This window comes from Sesamum indicum, linkage group LG11 (genome assembly GCF_000512975.1).
Source record: "Sesamum indicum cultivar Zhongzhi No. 13 linkage group LG11, S_indicum_v1.0, whole genome shotgun sequence".
NCBI lineage: Eukaryota > Viridiplantae > Streptophyta > Magnoliopsida > Lamiales > Pedaliaceae > Sesamum > Sesamum indicum.
In genome coordinates this window covers 12,848,584-12,873,846 of record NC_026155.1, presented here as the reverse complement: position 1 = coordinate 12,873,846, position 25,263 = coordinate 12,848,584, and the positions used below count along the sequence as shown (strand labels likewise).

The 25,263-nt window shown below is 36.7% G+C and overlaps 4 protein-coding genes across 5 annotated transcripts in view; all 4 read right to left on the bottom strand.

Annotated features, from left to right (window-relative positions):
• Positions 1 to 3,463, bottom strand: part of LOC105174236 — a gene marked incomplete in the record, with an annotated part of 9,796 nt that extends 6,333 nt beyond the window's left edge. Inside the window, 7 exon segments of the mRNA XM_011096265.2 lie at positions 1 to 40; positions 177 to 269; positions 375 to 470; positions 1,070 to 1,169; positions 1,261 to 1,465; positions 1,584 to 1,655; positions 2,491 to 3,463. Coding sequence (XP_011094567.1) covers positions 1 to 40; positions 177 to 269; positions 375 to 470; positions 1,070 to 1,169; positions 1,261 to 1,465; positions 1,584 to 1,655; positions 2,491 to 3,204 — 1,320 coding nt within the window.
• Positions 7,261 to 13,128, bottom strand: LOC105174235 (golgin subfamily A member 4-like). The gene is made up of 8 exons (XM_011096264.2): positions 12,854 to 13,128; positions 12,480 to 12,677; positions 12,206 to 12,328; positions 12,043 to 12,080; positions 11,800 to 11,962; positions 8,456 to 11,692; positions 8,131 to 8,252; positions 7,261 to 7,828 (listed from the first exon to the last, which is right to left on the bottom strand). The coding sequence occupies exons 1-8, from the start codon at positions 12,938 to 12,940 to the stop codon at positions 7,570 to 7,572; spliced, it is 4,227 nt and encodes a 1,408-aa protein (XP_011094566.1). The 5' UTR covers positions 12,941 to 13,128; the 3' UTR covers positions 7,261 to 7,569.
• LOC105174233 (carotene epsilon-monooxygenase, chloroplastic) lies at positions 14,114 to 18,663 on the bottom strand. Its single transcript, XM_011096262.2, has 10 exons — positions 18,029 to 18,663; positions 16,879 to 17,175; positions 16,591 to 16,788; positions 16,294 to 16,395; positions 15,621 to 15,761; positions 15,426 to 15,533; positions 15,045 to 15,127; positions 14,811 to 14,973; positions 14,624 to 14,688; positions 14,114 to 14,444 (listed from the first exon to the last, which is right to left on the bottom strand). The coding sequence occupies exons 1-9, from the start codon at positions 18,500 to 18,502 to the stop codon at positions 14,626 to 14,628; spliced, it is 1,629 nt and encodes a 542-aa protein (XP_011094564.1). The 5' UTR covers positions 18,503 to 18,663; the 3' UTR covers positions 14,114 to 14,444; positions 14,624 to 14,625.
• LOC105174232 (protein DMR6-LIKE OXYGENASE 1) lies at positions 21,606 to 23,875 on the bottom strand. Of its 2 annotated transcripts, none has more exons than XM_011096261.2 (5): positions 23,788 to 23,875; positions 23,333 to 23,668; positions 22,797 to 23,044; positions 22,329 to 22,695; positions 21,606 to 22,117 (listed from the first exon to the last, which is right to left on the bottom strand). In XM_011096261.2, the coding sequence occupies exons 2-5, from the start codon at positions 23,642 to 23,644 to the stop codon at positions 21,872 to 21,874; spliced, it is 1,173 nt and encodes a 390-aa protein (XP_011094563.1). In that variant the 5' UTR covers positions 23,645 to 23,668; positions 23,788 to 23,875; the 3' UTR covers positions 21,606 to 21,871. The 2 variants fall into 2 exon arrangements, with proteins under 2 accessions (XP_011094563.1, XP_020553300.1); XM_020697641.1 differs by having other exon boundaries at positions 23,803 to 23,825.

The following is a 25,263-nucleotide window of genomic DNA, read 5'->3' as shown; positions in this document are numbered from 1 at the left end:
ACTTCCGGGTGAATTTGCGGCAGAAGCTTGGTGCGACAGACTTAGCATGCCAAACAGAAACAGATCAGGAAAAAAGGAAAGGCTCAAAGGGTAAAATAAATCAACTTGGTTTCCGAAAAATACTTGAAACATAATCGTCATACAGAAATGAAAAGGAAAAAAGCATGAGGACGCACATTTTTGCCAGCTTCCATTGGCCCTTTTTCCTTGTTGCAACCCGCAGTGAGGATTTCCCAGGAGATCTCATATGAGGTGTCAACTCTGAATGCCTGAAAATGAGAAAGATAATGGCATATTCTTAACTTTGTTTCTCTTCCTGCCAGCTGCAGGCAAAAGCAATCTAGGAGCAAGCCAAAAGCAAATAAGATACAGACTTCCTTTTTTTTCTGCCTCGACGACCTCTTTTTTGGGGACTGCTATGGACTTCGCCATTTTCAGCCATTGGTAAGCCTAAAAGCGGTTCCAAAGGCCTGAAAGAGCCAAATGAAAAAATATTCTAAAAGTTAGAGGACAAATTCATACATCCATACCTTAAGTTGATTACTACCTTATATTTACAGCAGAAAGCTACCGATGAAGGTTTAGTATTAAAAAGAGATATATCTATTGTTTAAACTTAGACCATGGATGACATCTCAAAAGCAAAGCAAACATGACGCAAGCACAGAGGAACCCTGCAAGAACCCAAAGCTAGTGGAATGACAAGTACAATTAAAATGTTTGCATTTTTAGGCCGCCTGATTCTGCCAAAACACTAAGTAAGGCTTAAGTAGCTTCCAAATTTCTCGTCTGACATCACTACACCTGGCTACATCTCTTCAGGTGATAATTAAATTACAATACAAAAGCATCATTTATCCTAAAGACATAAAAAGGAGAGGGAAAAAATAAACTCAGCCAGATTGTAAACCAACAACGCACTTCACTCATACATAAATTGTGTTCGAAGTCGTTTGAACATGTAAACAGTTCATGTGTAGAAGTTGACCCAATGAGTAGGTCCCACCCAACCAAAAGAGGATTGCGACACGAAAACATATGGCAATAGTTACTGTTAACAGAAGTATACCTTGACTTTACACATTCTGCATCAAAGTCTGAATTCAGAGTAATCATGCAAGAATCACAAAGTAGTTCCACCTTTGCAGCTGATGTAGCAAGAAATGACCCTAGAAGCCAAACAACAACAACCTGTACTTTAAATGCTATTGCCGCAAACAAACATGGAGTTATAGATAACAATTCACAAATAAAGCTCACCCTCACAATTCCGGCAGATTACAGATTCCTTCACAGGCATAGGGCCTATGAAGTTTTGTATTGTTTCTTCCAATGTTTTTACAGACGATTTCCGACATTCTTTGACCACATCCAGGAGGCTTTTCCCATTTTCTAAACATATATACTGTGATGCACGTCTATACGATTTGCAGGCATGTATCTCAAATTGACAAGGTGGAACTACCTATACAAATTAGAAATATCACCAATCTTTGAGTCAAATGCAAGTGCATGATGTCGAAGACTAAAAAGCCACTTTGATGAATCAACTAAACAAGAAAAGTTCAAGATTAAGCACGCACCCGGGCTCCCTTGCACAAACTGCAAGAACATAGGATTCCAGCATCTTTTATGGTTCCACGTAGTGGGAATCCCTAAAAGCATGTTATAATCAGTTAAGACTCCTGAAGGGACTTGTCACATATATGACGGTGATTAAATAGCTGTACAAGATAAAAGAAGCAGCAGAAAATCATCACTGGACCTAAACCTAGTTTTTAATCAGAAATAACATGACAAAGTTTATCTTGGGATTAAGAGAATAATCACTAATACTCAACTCTATCCAAGTTAATACAAAAGAGGTATAGGGCGAGGGGGTGACAGAAGGTTGAATTGAACTATATATCTTTCCTCCGTTAGATCCTAAATAGAAACGGACTGTTTACTCAATTAGAGTCATTGATGTTATTGGTCAAAAGAGGCAAAGATGAGAAAAAAAATAACTTTTACATATTTTATTCAATTTCATCTGTTAATCCTAGACCAAGGGAGCACCCATGAATGGATTTTTCTTTCCTTTGGAACAGGGATCAAAGGAGATAGTTTAACAGAGCCTCCCCAACACCCTCTCCCTATAGCACTCTGTCCCTAGTCATAGACACAGAATGTGCACACGATATTCTTATATTTACACATTTTCTTTTACTGGCATACAGCAACCATGTTCTAGTCCAATGTACATGTAAAAGTAATTTTCGATAATAATTAGTATTATGAAATTATTACAAAATGATAATGATGATGATATGAATAATAATTTATTATTATAAACATTATAAGAGTAAGACATAATAGATATAAAAACAACAATTTGAACATAATAATCTAATAACATCAGAACCAATAACAAAAAAGATAACCATATTATAAAAATGACAACCACAAAATCACAAATAAGTATAAAAGAATGATTGCCAAGCTTAATACCCTCTTGCCACCATTGTAGAAAACCGGATATCCTTCCAGCAATCCAGTCTCGAAAAGCTCTCTAACTGTTGTTGGCCGCCCTTTGATAAGGATTTTCTTGGACATCTTCATCTCCATCTTCCTTGTCTTGGGATTACCCAACACCGTCAATTTTTCATTCCCTATTCCATCTGCCTCCAAAATCACCGTTTCAGTTAAATCCCCAGACTCCTCATTTTCCATTTCAGAGTCCTCGTCCTTTGACTTAAGCACGGAACGCGTAAACCTGCGAAGCCCATCACTTCTCACTGCCACCAACGCCATTGGGTCCTCCTTAACTTCAACTTCCATCATCTCGCCCTCACTCTCCTCTACCCTAAACCCCGAATTCTCTAAACTACCCTCATCTCCGCGCACATTCACCGCATCACTACCAGTAACTACAACTTCAACATTCGAACTCACAGCGTCCGCTGCCTTAACTAAAACTCCAGCATCACCTTGGAGTTTATCCAAATGCCCAATTCTACCCACGCCTCGACTCTTCAACCTCTTATTCCTCGTATAAACAGCGAAACCATTAGCCTCACTCGGCCTAATCCTTGGGACATAGCAGTTATCCATCCAATCCGAACCAGTCGAATCGGGTCGCACCGGATCACTGGATCCGGATTCTGGTTCTGGCCCCTTCAACTGACCCGAACACTCGATTTCGACACCCAATTCGGGCTTCATTACTGTCCCTTCGTAAGTTCTTTGAATTCACTGATGCTGTGCTCAGAACACAGCAGCAGAGGACGAAGGACAGAGAATTATGTTAACCGATCTGCGTGAAAAGGGAGAATTCAGTGGCATGCATAGAAGAAAAAAATAGGGTTTAATTTGGATTTTGTTTTAGGTGGGATAGGAGAGAAAAGAGAGATAATAGAAACCCTATGGAGAGTAGAGAAGAAAAATGTCAGTGAAATCAGATTGTGTGTGTGAGAGAGAGAGAGAGAGAAAACAAAAATAAAAATATTATTTAGGGCGAATGAATTGCAGTTGCTACTGTACAGTATACAGTGTGTGTGTGTGTGTACTCACTCCCACTGCTTTACGGGTCGGCCAATCCACTCCGAATTCCCTACTGTACTATTCCCTGCGTTGCTTTACTATTTACAAAAAATACTAAACTTACAAATTAAAATTTCATTAGTACAATGTACTAAGTATACAAAGTCGTAGTTAAAATAAATAATTTATTTTTATAGTCGTTTACTATATAAAATCTTAATTTTATTTAGGAATTTAATTACATTCCTAATATCATAAATAATTATCACTTCCAAGCAAAGCTCAAAACACTTTTCAATAACTTTCACTTGAAATCATATTAAAACATCTCCAAACATTAGAGAAGCGAATGACTATTTTACAAAGAAAGACAAATGACCAAGTTGAAGTTACTATTCAGCAAAACCCTTTCTTTTTTTTTTTTTAATTTTGTTATAAAATTGAAAAATATGAGCGGCTCATAAATCTTTATATCTAAGTTATTGTTACTAAAACAAAAATTTAATTATGTACATACATGTCCGAACATGTATTTATTTCGTTCAGAAAAATATTCAAACACATATCATGATTATCACGACGTTCGACCTTGACTATTAGACCACAACAATTAATGATTTCAGTAAAACCAACTGTTTTGTGAAGTTGCAAGTATGGATACTATCGTCTAGTCAAGAATTTTGATTTTGTGACATGTCCTATATTTTCATTTTCAAACATTTAAGAATAATGAAAATTGTTATTTCACACAATTCCACATTTCTAAGTGATTATTTCAATTCCACCAACCTAACCTCACAACTGTACATCACTTCCAAGTACATTAAGATGTGCATAAATGCAGGTGCAAGATGTATATAAATTTTGATATAAATTGGTCAAAAGTTTTGGGGAAAATTTGAAATTTGAAATAACATACCAACCTCTGTCACAGCAAAATATAGTACATGTGTTCCCAATATATGTTATAATCTTTTCCTATTAAAAAAAAACGAATATATGTTATAATTTTGTTGGTGATTTTGGAGAGAAATATCAACGAGATGCAGTATTACATTTTGGCAACACTTTGAAGTCCATATAAATATGAAACAATTGTAACGAAAATATAAATGCCAAACAAATTTTTGTATAAGTGCTGGGGAATTGAAGTTATATATGTTATGAATATTTCTAATAATTGTTTGTATGGTTCATCGTGAGGTGATTTTGGTGGTAACTACAATTATCAAATTTTAGATTTTGGATGATGATTGTTGGTGGCTTACCACTAGCATTTTTGCATAGCATTACAAGGGAGTAGTTGGGGTTGTCGCCTCAATATATACTTTTATGAGTTGCACAAACAGTATTATAAAGTCTCGTTTACCCATATGGATTGGTTGAGCGGATGTTTATGCTAACATAATGTACAAAAACAGCCTTTTGGATACATATGATGTGCAGACAAGAGTTTCATAAGATTCATACTACTCACTCAGCAAAGTCATTGGGGTTCATTAGCCACTCATAAATTTGACTGGTCTTGAGCACATTTTTGTAATTAATAAAGAAAAATACCAAAATATCATCTCTTTTTTTTCTTTATTTTTTTTTAATATTTAGTTAGCGAGCCACTAGTCATAAATAGAATCAGTTTTCAACTTAGGTGAACTCAAAGTTGAAACACACACAAGGCACAAGGTAATCTTTGCCAGAAGCACCACCCAGAAAAAGAAATTCACTAGGAATTATTCACAATTCCAAGATTGGGACCTTTCAATCTATTCCCTTAAACGCAATCAAATCATAAGACCTTCAAAGAAATCAAAACGGACAAGATTGGTATGTTTTCGAGTGATATACAAGAATTTAAAAAGTATTAACAATGGGGGAGTACGAAAGTCAGAACTCTATACAACACAATACTTACCGCTCAAAATTGGTCCTACCAACCACTTATCCTTAATAAATACGAGCAAGAACGCAGAACTAAAGCAGCCATGAGTTAAAAGGCAAAGGAATTGAATAGTCCAGCCAAAGGTCCTCTACTTAGATATCAATAAGAAGCAAAATCCAGTACATTATTATTTAATTCAAGACATGCATTACAAACATCAAAGAAAAGCAGCATACATTCAGCATAATCTGCCTAACCCTTGAGATTTCATTTTTTTTTTTTTTTTTTTTTTTTTTGGATTTTTTTTTTTTTTTTTTTTTTTTTTTTTTTGTGGACTATGGATTCAAGTCTCCCATATGAGAGACAAAGACTCCACAGGGAAGTGAAAATGCCAAAGGATACAAGTTGCCCTATATGACAAGAAGCCCACCACCTTTAGTTGAGACATGGGATCATCCATGCAGCTCAGCCGGCCGGCAAGCTTCGACGTGGTGGCAGCCACCGCTGTGGCCCCGGTTGGTGGGGGTGTCGGCCCATCGGCAAACGGAGCAGCTGCTGATAAAGAGGTGGTGTAGATAGTGAGAGGGTTTGATGAAGAAGGGTGGTTTGGATTATATGGGAGATGTGTTGCAGGTCATGAGGGCAATAAAAGAGAGAGGTGACCAAGTAGGAATTTGTGGTGCCTTTTTGGTTAAAGCAGAGGAAAAAGAGAGCAGAAAGAGAGTGAAATGAAGCATCTTCCAAGGCATATGCCATTGGCATCTCCACTGCTCCACATCACACACATCAAATTCTCTCTTTTTTTTAGTCCCTTGGATCAGTTTTCTGCTGTCGTACAATGCTTTTTATTAGTAGGTTATTTTAGGAGTGTATGGAGCTGATATCATTATGCTTAACACCAAAATCTAACCTGAAAGGAAAGGGCACTTGACAGTCTTGAATTTATGATAAATTATGGCCATTAGGTCATCAATAGTGGCTTGTGTTTCATGGTTTTAAGTTTCTCTCAGTATCATTTTCAGTCATTTTAACTTCAAGATTCGAATTCTCTTCATATTCTTAATTTCTTATTTTCTCCGTAACCCACAAAATATATAAATTTTCAGAAAGCATTGCTCATGTAGAAAGCATGTTCAAAGAAAATATTTCTTGTGTTGTCTCTGAATTATCTTTGAATTTCGACACACTCAAAATGTCGTGTCCACTTATGTCTACTGTATCGTGTAAATATATGTATACTAAACACATATCGAGAATTGCAGAAAGTATATTCAGAGTCTCCTGACATAGGAATTTCTTTTATATGAGTACTATTATTGTTTCTAACTACTGATTATGTCACAAAATGTTCTGTAGCAAAAGATACTAACCCAAAAAGTTGGCTTCAATTTAAATATTGAAATCTTTTAATATAATGTTTCTTTTGCTTTGTTTTGGTCCGACTGACATTTCATGTTTATGGCTGACAAAAGCAGGGGATTATTCTTTCGCTGATGCTTTTCTTGATTGCGTATATACTTCCGTAAAGAAAGATCGTATATGGCCTTGTCAAGCTATGGATTATTGTGAACCAATGGTAAATGAGTTCCCTTCTCTCTTATTGGTAGATAAACAGAAAGTTCATGTTCACTTGTATATTTGAACTTGTATACTTTACTTCGTATTGAATGGACAATAAAGCAACTTAGTTATAATATTTGAAGAGTAAAGTGCAACTATCGCAGTTTATGTTATGTTATGTCTAAAATCTTTCTCGTACTCTAGGGCAATTTATGTGCCTAAACTACAATGTATTTAACTCGATCTTTATAGAAGTATCATGAAGCAATCAGAGCATATTATTTGATGCCAAAGCATCCAACAATAGGCTTGCTTATGTAATGTGCTTTTCTCTCAACTTTTTCCTTTATCTTTTTGGTAAACATCATACAATACACTTCTATGTCACTAAAAATGACCAGCAAAGATCACACTATGTATCTTTCTGGAGAAGTACCTAAGCTTGTCACATGGTTTCAAAACTATGGTCACTTTAATGAGAAATGTGCAAAACTTGCAAGCTCATTTACTCATCCCCTGCTTGGTGCAAGTACTTATTGCAGAATTAATAATGAAAAACAGACAGAAATATTTATACGTTTGTACAGATGCTACTTGAGGTTAACATCTTACGACGGAAGCTGTTGATTCCAGGAGAACCACTTCTTGCCACCTCGGGTTGCTTTAAGTTTCATGACAAGATCCTCGCGCTCGGCCTCAACTTCAGCATATTTGAGACTCATTTCTAGGTAGCGCTCCCTGAGGTCTCTTAGCTCTGTCTCTAGTGATGACTTCGTTCTTTCATACCTTTCTCTTGCCACCACTTCACCATCAGCTGCTGGTTTCTTGGAAGCGACAGCATAATTCTTCTGCCCAGCAGAAGTACGACTACAGAAAAGTTTTATCAAGAAACAATTCAGATGTTTGACAAGATTGTAGGAGGCACCAAATAGTGAAAATACCATATCCATGAACAATCCCACATGGAACTCATGTGATTTTGGCAACAGGAAGATCTTGTAGATTTTAGGAAGAAAAGGAATGAATTATGGACCAAGGATGTAATGCTTTAAGAGAATGTTAACAGGAAGATGAGATCATTTTGTTTTGTTCTTTAACTTTTACTGATTCGTACGGAAATTGAGGCGTAAATACTGTGTATATTGTTAGAATGTTCCTAATATTCTCACCTTTCCAGCTGATCTCTGATCTTGTTTTTCACATCCAGTCCCTCAGGGAGCTGTCGTTTTTTCTTGTGATCCACACTGACGGCAAGAGGACTTTCATCATGAAAATCATGACTGTTTGCACCCTGAATGAGGGAAGTGCAAATAGAGCAACTCATACAATGAACTTCTGTAAAGCCTAAGACTTTGAAAAATCTCATAGCTAATAGAATTTTTTGCAGCGTACAACCCCTTACCTCAAGTATTAGATCAAGCGGATCCATTAATTTGCTTCACATAAAGGAATAGACAAATAGTAAAAGAAACAAGAAAAGAAGAGAAGGGATACCTCCATCAATTTTAGATTTTCTTCCAGAACTTGAGCTTTCTTTAAGCATTCATCTTTCTCCTCCTCAAGTCTATACATCTTCTGCTGAAACTGCATGTTTGCTCTCTTTAATTCAGTCAGCTCATCTTTAAGCTCAGCATTCTGGATACAGAGAAGCTCTTTCACAGTCAACTCCTGCTCCATCTGTAGAAGCTTTTCTTCTAGTTCTAACTTCTTCATTTTGCATTCCTCAAACTCAGACATAGCATCCTGAAAAATGGAGATTTTCTCTGAGAATGAAATCTTCTCTGCCTTCAGTTTTTCATAATCTCCAGAAACTGTGTGCAGTGCGAGCTCTAGTTGGTCCTTATTGACCCTGCAGCCCTCGAGATCGCTTTTCAAGATGGATATTTCATCCTGAAGACCTGATATATTCTGCAGCTGAACCTTCAAAATGCTCATTTCTTTAGAAAGTTGTTGGCATTCATAGTCAGAGATGGTAAGCTTCAATTCAAGCTCGTTCATCTCGCTCTTTAGTTTTTCTTCACTTTTTCTGTAATTTGCTAACAATTTCAGAATTCTTTCATGGTCAGCCCTGAGTCTCTCATGACTTTGTTTGGCAGCAGCTAGCTGACTTTTTAAGTCATCAACTTGGAACTTAGATTCTTGCAGGGCCGCCTCGAGTTCATTCTTTGTCAATTCAGCTTCTGACTGAACTTCTTGAAGGGAAGCTTGCAGCTCAGCCTTGTCTGCTATAAGACGAGAAACTTCAGTTGAAGCTTCACGAGAAATTCTTTCCCTTTCCTTATGACCATGAGATACTTGCCTATGGAGGTGTTCTACATCTTTTTGAAGGCTCTCAAACTCTATTGTCTTCTCCGAAAGTATCTGATGCAAATTCTCCTCTAGAAGAAGTTTTTCTTTATGCTCGCTATTTTCTTTAATGAGTGCATCTACCTTTGATTTAAGACTATTTTCTCTCAGGGCAAAATTATTTGTCATTGAAGCGAGATGATCCTCTAAAACTTCAACCTTTTTAGTGCATTCAGACAAGCTTTTCTTCGATTCACTTAATTGAGCTGCCAGTGATGAACAATTCTCTTGCAGTTCTTGGTTTATCCTCTTCAGTTCTGAATTTGAATTCAGAAGTTTAACTCTTTCCTCTTCTAAAATTGCAGTAGATGCCTGTAATGTCTTATTCTCTTCTTTAAGATATTCACACTCTTCTTGAGCTCCCAACCATCGTTTCTGTATATCTTCTGATTTTTGTGTGAGATCCAATATTTGAATGTCCATTTCAACTTTCAATTTCTGGATTTCGTCTTGGACACTCATGGCAACAGATCTGAAATCATCTGTTTCCTGCAGATAAAATTCCTTTTCATCTTTCAGTTGTCTTACTTGAGTTTCCAGACAAGATATGCATTCCTGGAACTGCATGTTTTCTTCTTGCAATCCTGATAAAGTGATTTCTAATTCCCTCTGACGCTGCACAAGAAAGATGGTCTCCTGTTCCTTCGAAAGCAAATTAGACTCTATAAAATCAATCTCAGATCTTTTTTGATCCAATTCCTTTATTAGATTTGCGTTGTACTCTTCGCTTTTGGCCTTTGACTTTTCAAGTTCTTGAACTTCCAAATAGCTGTCTTCCATCTTCTTTTTAGCATCAGTTATAATAACATTTCTCTCTTTGATCTCAATCTCATGATGCTTGAGAATTTCATCAGAGTCGGTGATCCTCATTTCCAAGAGCTTATTCAGTTCTTGCAAAAAGCCAAGAATATGTTCAGCTGACATTTTAGTAGTTTTGTTTCCCTTGTTTTCACTCGTAAGATCACAAACAAAGTCATCGCAGGTCTCAGATGATATACCGTACCAAGGCTTCATCAGAAGGTTAAAAGACATGTCTAGTTGTTTCAAAATCTCAGTGAAATGTTCAGAACTTTCAGAGCCAGCATTCTGCACCTCGTCAGTTACTTTCTTCTTAAGCTCCTCTTCCAGGAATTTTGGATCACTTATTTCAGACTCATCACTACGAGAAATGGTATGATGCTCACTTGAAATTGAATCAGAAGACGAGCATTTTCTGATGTTAGTTTTATTTGATTCCTTGAGCTTGAATAACAGTTCGAGATTTTCATCAGTGAGCTCAGTACAATCCTTCTCTAACTCCTCAACTTTTTTTCTCAAGGATTCTATTTCCGTGATGTGATCCGCATTATCTTCCTTGTTGTCATCCATTGCCTCTAAATGTTCACCGTTAACGTCACCTGACAGTGCTGCTTTTAACATGGCAATTTCTTCTTCTTTAACAGACATTTTGTATTCGTAATCCTTTTCAACACGAAACAGAACCTCACTGTTTGATTTCTGTTCTTGCTCCAGTTCATTAGTTTTGTCCCTTAAAGCTTCCTCAAGCAATTCAACATCAGCTTGCAATTTCTTCTCTGATTCTTGGAGTTGTTGCAACTGGAGCAGCAGAGCCCTGTTATCCTCTGAATTTCTAGCTATAGAATTCTCTAAATCTGTGAAGTCCAGTTTGAGAGATGAAAGATTCTCTATTTCAATTCTCTGCTGTTCTATGGTCTCTTCGAGCTCGTGAAGAACAGAAACGAGTTCTATATTTGATTCTTGGCTTCGTCTCAGTTGTTGGCCTAAATTATCATTCAGAATCTTTTGATATTTTGTCTCGTTTTCTAGTACCTTCTGGATCTGCATCAGGCTTTCAGCTTGAATGAGGAGATTTTCCTGGCTAGCCTGAGTTGTTGCCAAGTTTTCCAGCTCAAGCTTCAAATGTTCAACTTCTCTCTTCAGGCCCTCACGTTCTGCACATGCAGCTGAGAGCTCGACTACTAGTTCTGCCTGCTTTTTCGACAGATCAGAGAATTCTTTTCTTGACATGTCCAAATCAATCATTAGCTTCCTAGCATTTCTCTCCCACATTTTGGCTTCTGCTCGGAGTTCATCTATTGTATCTTCTGCAGCTTCCAGAAGATTCCTTGAAGAACCAAAGTTCGTCAAAGATGGCCTGTTTGCTCCTCCATTTCGCAAATCCCCTCTCAAATACAGCCGGGAGTTTTCAGACGACTGGTTCAATGGAGAATCATTGTCAACTGAATAATAATCTCCATCTTGTCTTCCATTAGAACTATATTCTTCACTCTTCAAAGCATTCTTTATGGACAAATTTTCCCTCCCTCCGGATCCCTCTGGAGAGTCAGAGCTCTGAATTCTCCCAGATGCTGATTGACTTGCTTCCTGTAAGATAAAATACAGAGGTAATTTTCAATGTGCGATACATAGTAAGCCTGCATAAGTCTAGTAGCATGGCCCAAGTCAATAACAAAACAAGATTGTTCAACCACCTTGCTGGTTGATTTCGGTGGAGGAAAGGTAGTGGTGAAGTCTTCACTTTGTCCAACACTACTACCATTGGAATTATCCGACCCATTAGTAACACGCTCCGTTTCACGATGATCCACACTCTGATCTTTTTCTTGAGAATTCGAGTATTTTGATTCTTCATCACTGGATACATTGAAAAAAACGTCAGGGTAAAATGTAACAGTGCATAATAAAGAAATGGGATTAGGCCATAGAATAACAACCTGATTTTCAATCTTGGGATTAGGCATTGAATTTTGGCCTGAAAGCCACCAGATAGACAGCCACATTAGTCTTTTTGGCACCAAAGCTTCATATCTAGTTAAAGCATATATATCAATCAAGAAACATATAATACCTCACACGAAAAATATTTCAATAACTTACCTGCAGGATCGTCCCATAACTGCATTTCTTTAGAGGCAGTGAAACTGCAGCAGACACCCTTGGACCGGCATACTGGGCTACATTGATGGTTGCTTCTCCGAGGTTGCTGGATCTTGTCGAGCCCTGAAATACAGGGTCGATGTCACTTTCTATGACAAATGGTTAACTATTTTCAATTCTTCACCAACATCAAAATGCTGCTGCTGCATCGAAAAAAAAGCGTACTCCTAAATGTGTACTTGTCGTGAAGTAAAAGAAAAAATCTGAATGTTACCGCGGAAACAACGAGCTTGACGGGGGATTCCTCATAGCCTTTGGAAGAATCATCTCTTGGAATGTAGATAGATTCCGATAGAGTCTCTGTCCATTGGCAATAACCATTCTTGACAGGTGCTTTGCCTGATTTAGCAAGTGTTTTCCCTGTTTCTACAGAAATTATAGACACGACAAGCCTGTCCCAACCCTTTGGTACCTGTTTCACAAATATTGTACGTAACTATCATCAAGTATCACAATTAAGCTAAGACTACTCTCAACCTGGAAAATTTAATTTGCATCATTTTCAAGATTTCAAGTTCTAACAGGAAAGGACTGTTCAATCGATGGATGCTGATAAATGGAAAAGCGAAATGAATAACATAGTTGTACCTGGAGGGCTTGAAAATTTGAGAATTTGAAATCAAGCCTCTCTCTTGGCTTGGATGCTTTGTTGGTTTGCCTCTGCAGCTTGAACATTCTCTCCAACTGTGTGTTGTGCGTGTTTTTTTCTTGAGCTACAGTTCAGTAGGTGGCATTGTCATAAAGATATCTTCCAACCAAGAATCATTGTATTAATGACACAAACAAGGCAGCAGCAGACATGAGAGAGAGAGAGAGCGCGGTTTAGGCGTTAGCTAGGTGGTTAGTCATTGTTCTCAACCTCTCTTGTGTGTAAGCGTAAGAACAGTGCGGCAGTTTGGCATTTCATATGATGACAGTATATGGTCGTTTCTTGTCTACTCAACTACCAGTTCGACTACACATGCATCAACAAAAATTCTTGGAAAAGAAAGAAGACCAAGATAAAAAAAATATTGAAATATTGTACTTTTGCAAGGTAACTTATACTATTTGATTATTTTTATCAATGTAATAAAGTTTCAAGATATAAGAATGTTGACAATATAATTTATTTGTGGGTATAAATGCAGTGCGAGCAAATTATCACCAACTTTCTTAAAATTTGACATAATTATAACAAATTTTAGAAAAGCTCGTTGTAATTTACCGAGCAGTAGAGGATAGGTAGGAGTACCAAAAACTAACACATTCAGCCTGTCAAGTCCTTTCTAGCATTCTTTGGAGTTGAGGCTAATTTATTAGAATTAATCTTGTTAATTAATGCTCTAATCTTAGGCAGAAAGTCTACTTCACGGGCTGTGATTGTTTATGTTTGTCAAAAATCAAATACTTAATCACGACCTAACCTGATTTCGATTTTAAAACTTACTAGTAAGATTAGATTTTATTTTATTTTTTTATCAAATAATTGTAACTCAAATTTATACTTATTTTTATGTCTATAAAATCATAACCCCAATCTTTCACGAGATCTATCTCTATTTCCCATTCAATTTAAATTATGTTACTTCAAATTCGTACATTAATAATATTAGATTTTATCTTTCAATTTCATATGGAATATAATATTAACATTTTACCCAAAAATGGAAATTAAATAGATCAGTGGTAGCAAACTAGGCGTAAATGTGTAGGGAGAATAAGCTCAACATCAATTTTCTAAAAATAATTATTCAAGATAACAAATCCATTCAGACAGGAATAGGATTGTTTGTTATCCCAATCCAGACTGATTTCTTCAGCTCCGGAAACATCAAAAGTCAAGAAGGCCATGCAACAGCTGTACGATGATGCTAATCTTGTTTTCTGGGTACAATGAAGCTGCTTCACATTGTAAATTTCATTATTACACATAGCTTCCAAAGCTGTAATAATTTAATTATACATTGATCAAGTATGTGAATGACGAAACGTCGATGTTTCCCATAAGACCACACAGTATGATGACTATTACTATAACATTTGCAATTTTTTCTAGTGGTAACTGTTAAAATAATGACTCAACTTTTTTACTTATCCCACATAGGACTAGTCGAAAACAAGGATAATGTATTACTTCTGGTAATTGAATTTCAGTCCTGATCTCTCTTCCTGGAAACATTAAATCATCAACCATGTACTGCAATTCAGATACAAGTATCTTCTCATCAGATACAATCAGGAATGTTAAAAGGAGATATGAATTATTTGACAAATAATCCACTATTTACATCTCAAACTGAGACAAAAATATGTTAATCGATACAAGTTCCAAGTATTAAATCATCGGTATAGCTGTCTCACGAATCACAAGCTCACCTCTATGAATTTGCGGCAGCAAAAGCGGATGCAATTTGCCTTTCGGTCAATTTCATGTACAGACCCTGCCACGAGAAATGCAATATCGTTTCATTCAGTGCAAGGAAACCTTCACAGAAACAAAAAAGAAGGAAAAGAAACACGAGGCGCGCTCATGTATGAGGATCAATGGTTGAGGAAAAATTACATTTGTCGTGTGAATAGTGGCTCCAGTGGTCATGCTGATATTTTGGTTCGGGACCAGATCAAAGCTCAGGTGCTGAAGAAGTACTGCAAGTGCTACAATTGCTTCAAGCAAAGCAAATTGATCGCCTACACATTTGCGTGGTCCTCCACTGAATGGGATGAATCTGCAAATATGACTAATTTGTATTGGCATATTGAGGCCCTGAAGCAAAACGCGAGAAGTTCATATAGTTACCTATAATCAGAATTTGTTTCGTTGGGAACTGGGCCTTCTAAGTCGAATCTTTCTGGCACAAATTCATCTGCTCTTTCCCATACCTTGAAAAGCTCAGATGAGAGAATTAATCACTGAATGTTTCATCAACAAGAAAATTGTGTGGGTGCTCAACCAAATGTTCTTGTGGATGGAACAATTCGCTACATTTGGAAACTATTACTTGACTCATTCAATCAGCTTCAAGCACATTAACTTAGGAGTCTTAGACTGATTAATCTTCTGAAACATACTTCGAGGCACTAGATATGTGTGGTTGCAGCTGCTTTTTTTTCTTCTGTTTGTCTATTGGGTTTGTGGTGTAGAATACGGCTTCGTCAGGGTATGATGAAGTAATGGTACCTGCGCAGAGTGATGAATATTGTATACTGAGATCATGATATCTTGACCGGCGTTCACCTTGTAGTTCCCTGGTAGAACGTCAGCAACTTGAGCTCTTCTCAAAAGGACCTGATGAAATTTTCATTCCAGGAGAACGGTCATCAGAACAAGAAAAAGAATATGGTCGCCAATTAAGGTAAAAGTTTTGCAACTTACAGGTGGATGAGGATACAGACGCATAGATTCAGTTATGCAACGCATCAAGAACTTGAGATTCTCGATGTCCTCGTAGGTAGGAAGCCGACCCTGCAAGACTCTATCAACTTCTTCTTGTGCTTTTCTCAAAGAGGACGGGTCCTGAATACAGTACAATGAAAAAGAACTATGCATGAGCAACAAAGAATTAAAAATATGCAAATCTAACAAAAGCAAAAATGATAACAGCAGAGAGTATGAAGAGGCAAAAAATATGCATGGACTAGGAAACATGTTCCAATGAGTTTTACTACCATATAATCAGACATTACAGAGAAAGAACAAACGCTATTGTCTCAGTAGACAAGTTACTACCATCACCATCAATTGTCAAATCTGAATTTAGAGTTCTGAGTCTGGAAAAGCAATGGAAGTGAAGCATCCAACTGTTCCAATTAGGTTAACTGGCAAACACATAACCAGACTTGGCTAAATCAATAAATATCATATAAAGCAATAATGCTGTCTCTTACATTTTACCCTCTGCAATTCTTGTTTCTTGAGATGGTATTCAAGTTAAAAACAATACTCGGGCACAATGTGAATTTCTTGAAAAAATATTCAAATGTTTGAACTACAGAATCTGCAAATTTTTGTAACCAAAAAGAATCTGGAAGGAGAATAGTAACTGTACCTTGCTAAGCAAATATGCCGTCCATGTTAACACTGAACCAGTGGTTTCGTGACCAGCAACTAACATTGACAGAAGGTCATCTCTTAGCTGGGCACTTGAAACCTAAAAGAAATGTGGAGGTCATGTTTGGAGGTAATTAATTTCTGGGAAAAAATCTCATCAATCTGTAGAATTAAGTGAAAGCTCACAAGCATTAAATAAATAGGCCAAATTGCCAGATACTGAGTTTTATTACAATGAGACATGACAAATAAGCCTATAAGATTAGAAGAAAGCAAGTCAAATGCAATTCCACACCTCCTCTCTGCTAGCAAGCAAGAACCGAAGGATGCTCGGGTCTGTGTCATTCACATACTCTTCCTCATTTATGTTCTCACCCTCAGTTTCTACGATCTCTCTGCACTTCGCTATGAGCTCCTCAACAGTTTGTCTTATTAAAGTAACTGCCTTTTCAGCTTTAATTTGCCTTGGTATTACTTTACATAAAGCATTAATCTGCATAAAGAAAGACGAAAATGTGAGCATTATTCTTATGGTTATACTAAGTGATGAGGTACAGTTCGAACGAGTTGAGGAATAACCTACCTTCCAATATGGCAATAAATCAGTTGACCGGAGCTCTGCCTCTTTCAGTGCAGTATAAACTGCATCAATGACAGGACTATTAGATGTAAGAGAATCAAAATTATAGTTGAATATAGCTAGCCCAATAACATCAAGAGTAAGCTGAGAAAATTTCTCCTCCATGTTCACAGCGGACCCATTGAGTGCATAGGGCTTTAGCTTCTCCACCAACTGCCCAGCGCATCTGCAAAAGACCCGTTCAACTATTATCGACAAGTACTTCTTGTGAAGCGATGGAACCACAGCCCTCCGCCTTACCTATAATAAGCATATGTTTAACCTCAAAAACAGAGAGACCCTAATTAAATATTATGGATTCATAATGGCCTGCAATTAAAATTAAGCTAGAGACCAGGACATATGCAACTATTAAAAAATTAGTGCCAGAGCTTTTCCAAGAATGAATTTTGGTGAAGATCAGTCCTCAAAATGGAGAAAAATAGGTTGGTGTAGATATATACACTCCACCTCAGAGATTGAAGACAATGTGCATTCAAATCCAAAGTTTGATGTAAAAGTGAATGCTACGTAGAAACTGCTGTGCATCTTTTGACATTGTGAGCCGTTAATACCCATTATATTAAAAAAAATAAGCCAACTTTTATGAACTGAAACACCAAGACATCTATTACTTTAAGAATGTTCAAGAAATACTGTCTGGAGATCAACTCTATATTACCACACAGGCATCCTTATTTACTATGAAAGTTGAAAAAGATGATCCCGGGGCAACCAAGCTCTTTAGAAACTGCTGTGCATCTTTTGACATTGTGAGCCGGTTAACAGCCATTATATTAAAAAAAATAGGCCAACTTTTATGAACTGAAACTTAAGAATGTTCAAGCAATGCTGCTACAATTTGGAATCTCCTGTAAAATAAGCCTAGGATCTAACTAGAGTGCACTGAGTAAACCGTTTTATTTCAGTATCCGCTCAATAATATATATATATATATATATATAATTCATAATATCAAGAGAACGACAGCCATTTTGGAGTCAGATCCAAAATCTCCAGAAAGATGGGATTTTTGCAATCATAATCCAATTAATTTACCCCTAAAAACCAACAAGAATTAAACATAACGAAAAACAGTTCTAACAATTATTACCGTCCAAAGAGACCCCTCAGCAATGGCAAAACCAGAGCCAAACAAGAACTCAGAAACCTCAGCAACAAGCCCTTTAGCGTACTTAGTGCCATAGTTTCTCAAGACATGCTTCGCAATGTCAGGATCACTGACCACCACAAAATTTCTGGGCCCGGCGGCAAGACGGTAGATGGGCCCATACTCATTCATCCATTTGAAGAGCGGCAGAAAGAGAGCCCCACCAAGGAGGTCCGACACATCCTCCAGCTTCGCACTGGCAATGGGTATGTTGGAGTCGTCTTTTGGGCCTAATATGGTGACCGATTTGGTGAGAGACGTTAACCAGTCCGGGCTCACCCATGAGGTTAGTTTGCTGGTTGGTGGCTTGTTGTTAGTAGAGTTCTTGATGCAGAATGACGGAGCAAGAATTTGGCGGCGGTGGCGGTGGTGTGTGGTGGATGATAAAGAGGAGAGAGACAGCGAGGACGACGACATGGTGGCGGGAGTTTGCTAGTTATACGGATTCTTGCTTATTTTGTTTTCCGGTCACCATATCCACACGTACAGAAATTTCTCTGTTTTGTGGGGATTATGCGCAGCAGTTATCCTCACTTTACGGTACCGTCTCAGTATCTTATGCCCGCCTTACTAAATGATCAGTTAGGCAGAAAATAAATGCGATTTCAATTAGTTTTCCACATCCTTTTACAGCCTATTGGGCCTTAGACTTTATTTTGGGTTGACTGATCAGGCCTGGACATTGTGTATAGACATTATACTATACTGGGTTGGGCCCTTTATATTGGGCCTGGGACGTATACTATACTGTATGTGTATCAATGTGACACTATTACGTAGCACTGAATTTTCATGCTTCTGATACAGTCACCCACAGACACAAGGATAATTCTTAAGTCAAATCTGAATCAATTATATAGTAAATACAATGTACGTGTAATATAATTGATGTATAATTCACAAAATTCATACTCATTTTATAATTAATTCATAATTAGCGAAATCAAACTTGATTTGAGTAAAAATTTTATCCGACACAAAAATCAGAAGTGGTTTGTGAGATTTGACTAGAGAGTCAAAATCCAGAGATCTAGAAATGGTGGAATCCAAGAGTAGTCATAAATGGAGTGGACCCCCAAGTCAAGACTAGTGAAAATACAGATCTTTCAAGTCAAGAGTCAACAAATTCTACTAAATAAATTATGAGTGAAGAAGCCGCCGTCAATTATACACAACTGTAAAATAATGGTTATATGTAAACATGGGCGGCTTGATCAAATTACTACTCCACTCCAGTTTTGTAGGGGAAGTCATATGGTTGATATACAGTGCCAATTTATTAGCCCACCAAAAACACACAAATCCTTAAAGAAATATGGTGTCGACATGTGCACTATTTGTGGCATTAAGGAATATATCTTAGTTCTGTGCCTTCTTCTGTTCAAACTCGGAGAAGCTTCCAAGCACATCATGACTTCCCCATCAGCCAACACATCATAACTTTGAAGTGCTTCACCAGAAATTGTTTTAAATTCATGATGTTGGCCACTTTTGTTGATTCCCACTCCTAATTCTCTTCTTGTAGTTAATTTTGTCAATGAAAGGGTTCCATATAATATATAATTAATACTAAACAAAAAAAGAAAAGGTAAGTTCGAAAGTAAACAAAGAATATTCGTCTTCAAATTTAGAAACTTTGTATGTGTGGTCGATGTGTTTATGTTAAATGAAATAGAAAATGTAACACGATTTGAAATAAAAAATTCAATCCCCTTTTTGCACTAACTTTTATTGAATTATTGCTCGTGCATGCAATCCTTATTTAGATTTTATATAATTCTGGTCACAACTCGATAATTCACTAGGGTTTTCGGGTACAAGATTACTTAATTTGAGGTTGTGGTTCTTGCATGAGAGTTTCATCTTATTGTTGATGTTTGCGGGCTCACATGCAAGAGTTGCACTTATGATTATAAGTAAGTTAGAGATATGATGAAGAAATTGGTAGTTGTCTGAGGAAATTCCAACTCATGATCATATGATGAGCTTCAATATTTGTTGCAGCATTTGATGTTTCAACCTCTGTACGTAGGTAGTCTACCTATTCGCCTTTTTTGTTTTCTTTTACATCCTAAATTATAGAATGAATGAAATGCGAAATGGTCTACTTTTCTAAAGAAAATATTCAAAAGTAAGAACACTGTCGTAGTCTTTTTTAATCTTCAAACTGGTCGACTTTGTTGAAGTAACTATGCAGTGTTTTTGCTTTTGTAAACTATAATTAATTATACATGGATTTAAATTCAGAATCATATTTAAATTTATACACATAACCATATTGACGTATATACCTTGATTTACCAAGTTAGGTTTGATTGGACCGATCAAATCATTCACTCTCCTTGATCTATATACTAATTAAATAACAGACTTATATTATATTTTACTGCCCGTATATAAAGGATAGCGAGAAAGTAAAGACTGTAGATACAAGGGTAGCAATACTATAGAATTAAATTTTTTTTGTCAATTGTGGCACTCGGGCCACCAATTTTTAAAGGGTGGCATGATTTGTTGAGGTGGACAAATCTAGGGTTTTTAAAATTGGGGAAAAAGTTGATTGGGCATTTTTCAATTATTCATTAAAAAAATTCCCTGCCACATAAGCAATAATGTGAAAAAAAAGGAAAAAAATAGAACACTTTTTTATTTGGGGTTTTATACTGATTGGATATTGGTTTTTATTTTTATTTTTCATGTTACATAAGCACTTATATAAAGAAAAGGGCCAAATTGCATAAAAACAAACTTTGAATTTATATTTTATAATAGTATTTATGACATGGCACCTGTTCGTGCATATAATAAATAATTTCACATACTTTAAAATATATAAACTAAAATAAAATATATCATCTTAAAAAGAAAGATAAAAGAAAAAAAACAACTTCTATATATATATATATATATTATTGACACACACAAAATATAAATATATAAAATAATAAAAAGAATATTATTTTCTAAAGAATTATATATTTATAAAAATAAAATTATATTTTTATATAATAAAATTTTAAATAAAAAAAAATCCCCCAACCCTCGCTCTGGCCAGCCCTCTCGCCACCGCCTACGTGGAGAGGGGTACCAGGAACAACTATGCGACAACGGTCCGTCCCCATCTATATAGATCTCGCCATCGCCTAATGGTGCTTTGGGGGGTGACTCTACTGGGGTGGGTTCAGAGCGAGGGTATTTTTTTTTTTACAAAAATATTATATAATATAATGGTTTTATTTTATAATTATATACATACTTATATATAATTTTTTTGCCAAGTCAATTCTTAGGTGGTAGAGTATTTTTATCCAATTTAAAAGAATCCCAGATTTGTCTTGCAATTTGCCAAAAGATTTTTAAATTTTAGGTTAATTGTCATCTTCATATCTACGGTCTTTATTTTGTTATTATCTTTTACATATGAAATAATAAATATAATTAAATTTTAAATAACAAATATACTACGTTTATATATCATTATGTGATTAGTTCAAATTTAATCGAATTTAATAAGTAGAAATCCATGGAAACTTGTCTAAGTATTAAGATGATTTGAAAACATGAACAACAAAGTTGATGGATAGAGGAAGCTACTCGCTATATATAGCACCCCCCCCATATACAATTCTCACAACAATTACATAATTGTTATAACAATATTATCTAATTATTGCATAGTGTCGACTGATGCACTTAATACACCAACCAAACAATAATTACTTTCTATATATAAATGTATACTACAAAAGTCAAAATACAAAAAGTCACTCCATTTTTAATTAATAATTAGCTCAGTTTCCTGGACTCAAGGAAATTCTTTTTCTTGGAGTCACAGGATTTGATGTACTCGAGAAAACTAGCAAAATCCGTGTCTTTATACCGCCTGGGATTCGTCTCACTTATGAGCTTTGCCGATGGCCTCACCGTGCTTGTGAATGGGAAGCTATGCAAAGAAGCCACCGAAATCCGACACTTTACTGAATTTACAACAACTCTATGCAACACACTCTTGTATCTCCCGTTGCTGAATATCTGGTCGGAACAAATCAAATCATAATTAATTAACATCTGCAATTTGTCTGATCAAATCAAATATTTAATTTGTATCAGGTTTGTAATTAACCACGTAACGAATATGTTTCACTTGTATACGTTATTAGTATTACTTAGCTGAAATTGATGAGAACTGATTCGGACTAATTTCTTTTAATATTTATATATATATATTTATGCATATGTATACCTCGAGGTGGTCTCCAACATTGACGACGAAGGATCCGGGTATGGGTTGGACAGTGACCCAATTATCCTGATGTATTTGCAAACCCTTGACGTCATCTTGAAGGAGAAGTGTGAGGAAACCATAGTCGGAATGAGGTGGCATACCCAGTGTCAAATCGGGTTGAGGGCATGGAGGGTAGCAATTCACGACCATTAGCTGGCTTCCATCTTCCAATTCTTTAAATATTGCATCCTCATCAGCATCGACATCGTTTAGTATTGATTCTGTCTTCTTCTCCCTGTTTTTTAGGCCCAGGCTTTCTAGCATGGCCTCCACCAGCATTAGGAACAAGAATCTTGTCTCTTCTGCGTAGGTAACCGCCATTTCCCTGTTTTAAAAAATATAGAACGAGAAACGTCAATTTATTTGCATAACATAATGACGACTAATTTTGCGATGAGTGCTAAAATTTTTCGGGTGGATTTTTACCTAAAGTCTTGTGGAGAAGATGGCCAATGGGAAAGGACATCGGGCAGAGGGTGACAAACCAGCTTCAGAAAGTCCCTCCAGCAAAACACCCCGTCGTTTTTCTGATTGAAGCTGGTTCCGTATCGTACCGGAGCGCTCATGTCCGCTGACATGTATTTCTCTCTTTCTGATAGTGGCATCTCGAAAAACCTTCTGCTCACGTTCACCATGTTGTTTATAATCTCGTCCTTGATTCCGTGATTTACTAGCTGCAACAACGTAGGATTATGTTTTGTCAGTCTCCCCGGACGAAACTAGCTATAATGTGGCTAAAACTATGCTAATTAAGTTGTTCTTGAATTTAATCAAAATTAACGCTGTCGATCGGCAGTAGTCTCATCATAGCTTGGCGGGCACAATTTCCCTGCAAATAACGTTGTATCTTCGAGCCAAACTTGAATTATGTTGTTGAAAATCAGACTATACTTCGTGTTTTGGTCATTCCAGCAAGCTTTGGACAACCTTAAACTAAATACGAGATTGTTTCTTTAACCCACCTGGAAAAATCCATAGTTCTCGCAGGCGTAGGCAAGAGATTTGAGGACTTGCGAGCGGTTTGGACCTTGCAATTCAGCAAAATCAATGACGGGCAGCTTCATACTGAGCTGATCAGGAGGGTTGGCGCTGGATTTTTCAGTGATTACATTGGGACGTTCTGCGTCGGGCAGTATGTACTTCTTAGGAACATGCGCAATCCCATTCTCGTACATATGCTTCACTCCTTTCTGGTACTGGCTAATTTCCAGGGAATCATAGGTACCATCTTTCCCGGTTTGCCCTGACGACGTCATTACCATTGCCGGAGACATGAATTTTATTACTCAGACAACTCTCTGTGAACACATTAACGAAATGTTACATGCAAAATTAGACAAAAAGTCTATAAAAGAGAATTACACAGAAGAAATTAGTCTTGTCGGGGTGGGGGGTAGGTGGGGAATTATATGCCTACCTGAATAATACTCACGTGAAGAGTAGTAAGTGAAGAGGGAAATTATTATGAGATGGTGGGAATTAAGAAAAAAGGAACGAGTATTTATAGATAGGAGGAATGAAGAGATTTAGTTTTAGTGCAGAATACATATAATGTAATAACAGTAGCTAGTTTTGGGGAAGCTGGTTTTGGATTGTGTAGATTCTAAGTACTTAGTTTCCATGCAATGAAAACCGTTGACAATTTTTTGTGACCAATGGTTATAGCTAGTAGGGACAAGACACGGCCTCCATACGATTTCTATCATATTCAATTTCCTTGGATTTGTGGAAGTCCAAGTCCACCCTGTTAATCCTGCAAACAGACACAGCGTAAACGTTCATGAATGAGCCATCTCAACTAGAATTATTGGCACTTCACTTTTTTTCTCAAATTTAGTATAAAACTAGTAGCTATTCTAGCTATCCTCTAGAATCTATAAGTAATACATTTCACTGTCCTCTTGCCCACAACTCACGCCTTCCCTCTTTTTCAATTTCACATGTATTGATCCGGTTGAGGTTGTGCGTACTATGATCATTGTCCGTGTGATGCCAAAGAAAAACTTGTTCCATAATCATGTCAGAGTCATTGGGGTTAAGCCTTAGTTGATTAGTTTGAGGGCCAAGTTAGTAAATTCATAAGGATGGTTACACCAGTAAATGGACTACAAAAATTTATGTGAACTTGACATTTGAAATTCTAGTTCGGACCCGATTAGATCGAACTTGAACTAATCATATGATAAGTGAAATACACTTGTTGTATAATTAATATACAGTTAAAGAGAAACTGATCAATCACAGAACAAGGATAATACACTTATTCTATGATTGGTTTGATTCGATCAATCTATTTGGATAAGAATTTTTCTTTGAAAACGTAATAATAAGTTCTGGCCCCTTCGACAACCTATATTGATGTGGCTCAACATCAAGGGTTTCCTCAGCATCAACTCTCGGGTCGAATTGGATCAGATTACCCAAATTCATTCGGACAATAAATTCGGCCCTTCAATCGGGCAATTGGCCCTTCTCCTAAGGGTCAAAGTTCCTATTTTCTTACATTTATCGCACGTACAAATACAGGCGCAGTTATGTGTTGGCTGACTTTGGAAACTGCCACATCTTAGAATCGAGCTTGGTCATCAGTTGGTGCAAATATTGCTGACCAATAGGTTTGATTGGTTCCCCTTGTTATTTAGGCCGAGTACGTGAAATTGATTAAACGCCATTCTTGACTTTAATTATTTTGAACTAAAAAATTGACGAGTCATGAAAGAAATTGACATAGGGTTACAGCGAGTAGGACTCCGTCAAAATTAAGTAGACCTCGGACGCGGAACATCAGACTTGGCCACGCCACCAGACTTGCTCTGGTTTATTTCGACTTTGGGCAACACCATCTATATATTTGTCATCCAGTGAGAAATAATATATAATATTCACATATATA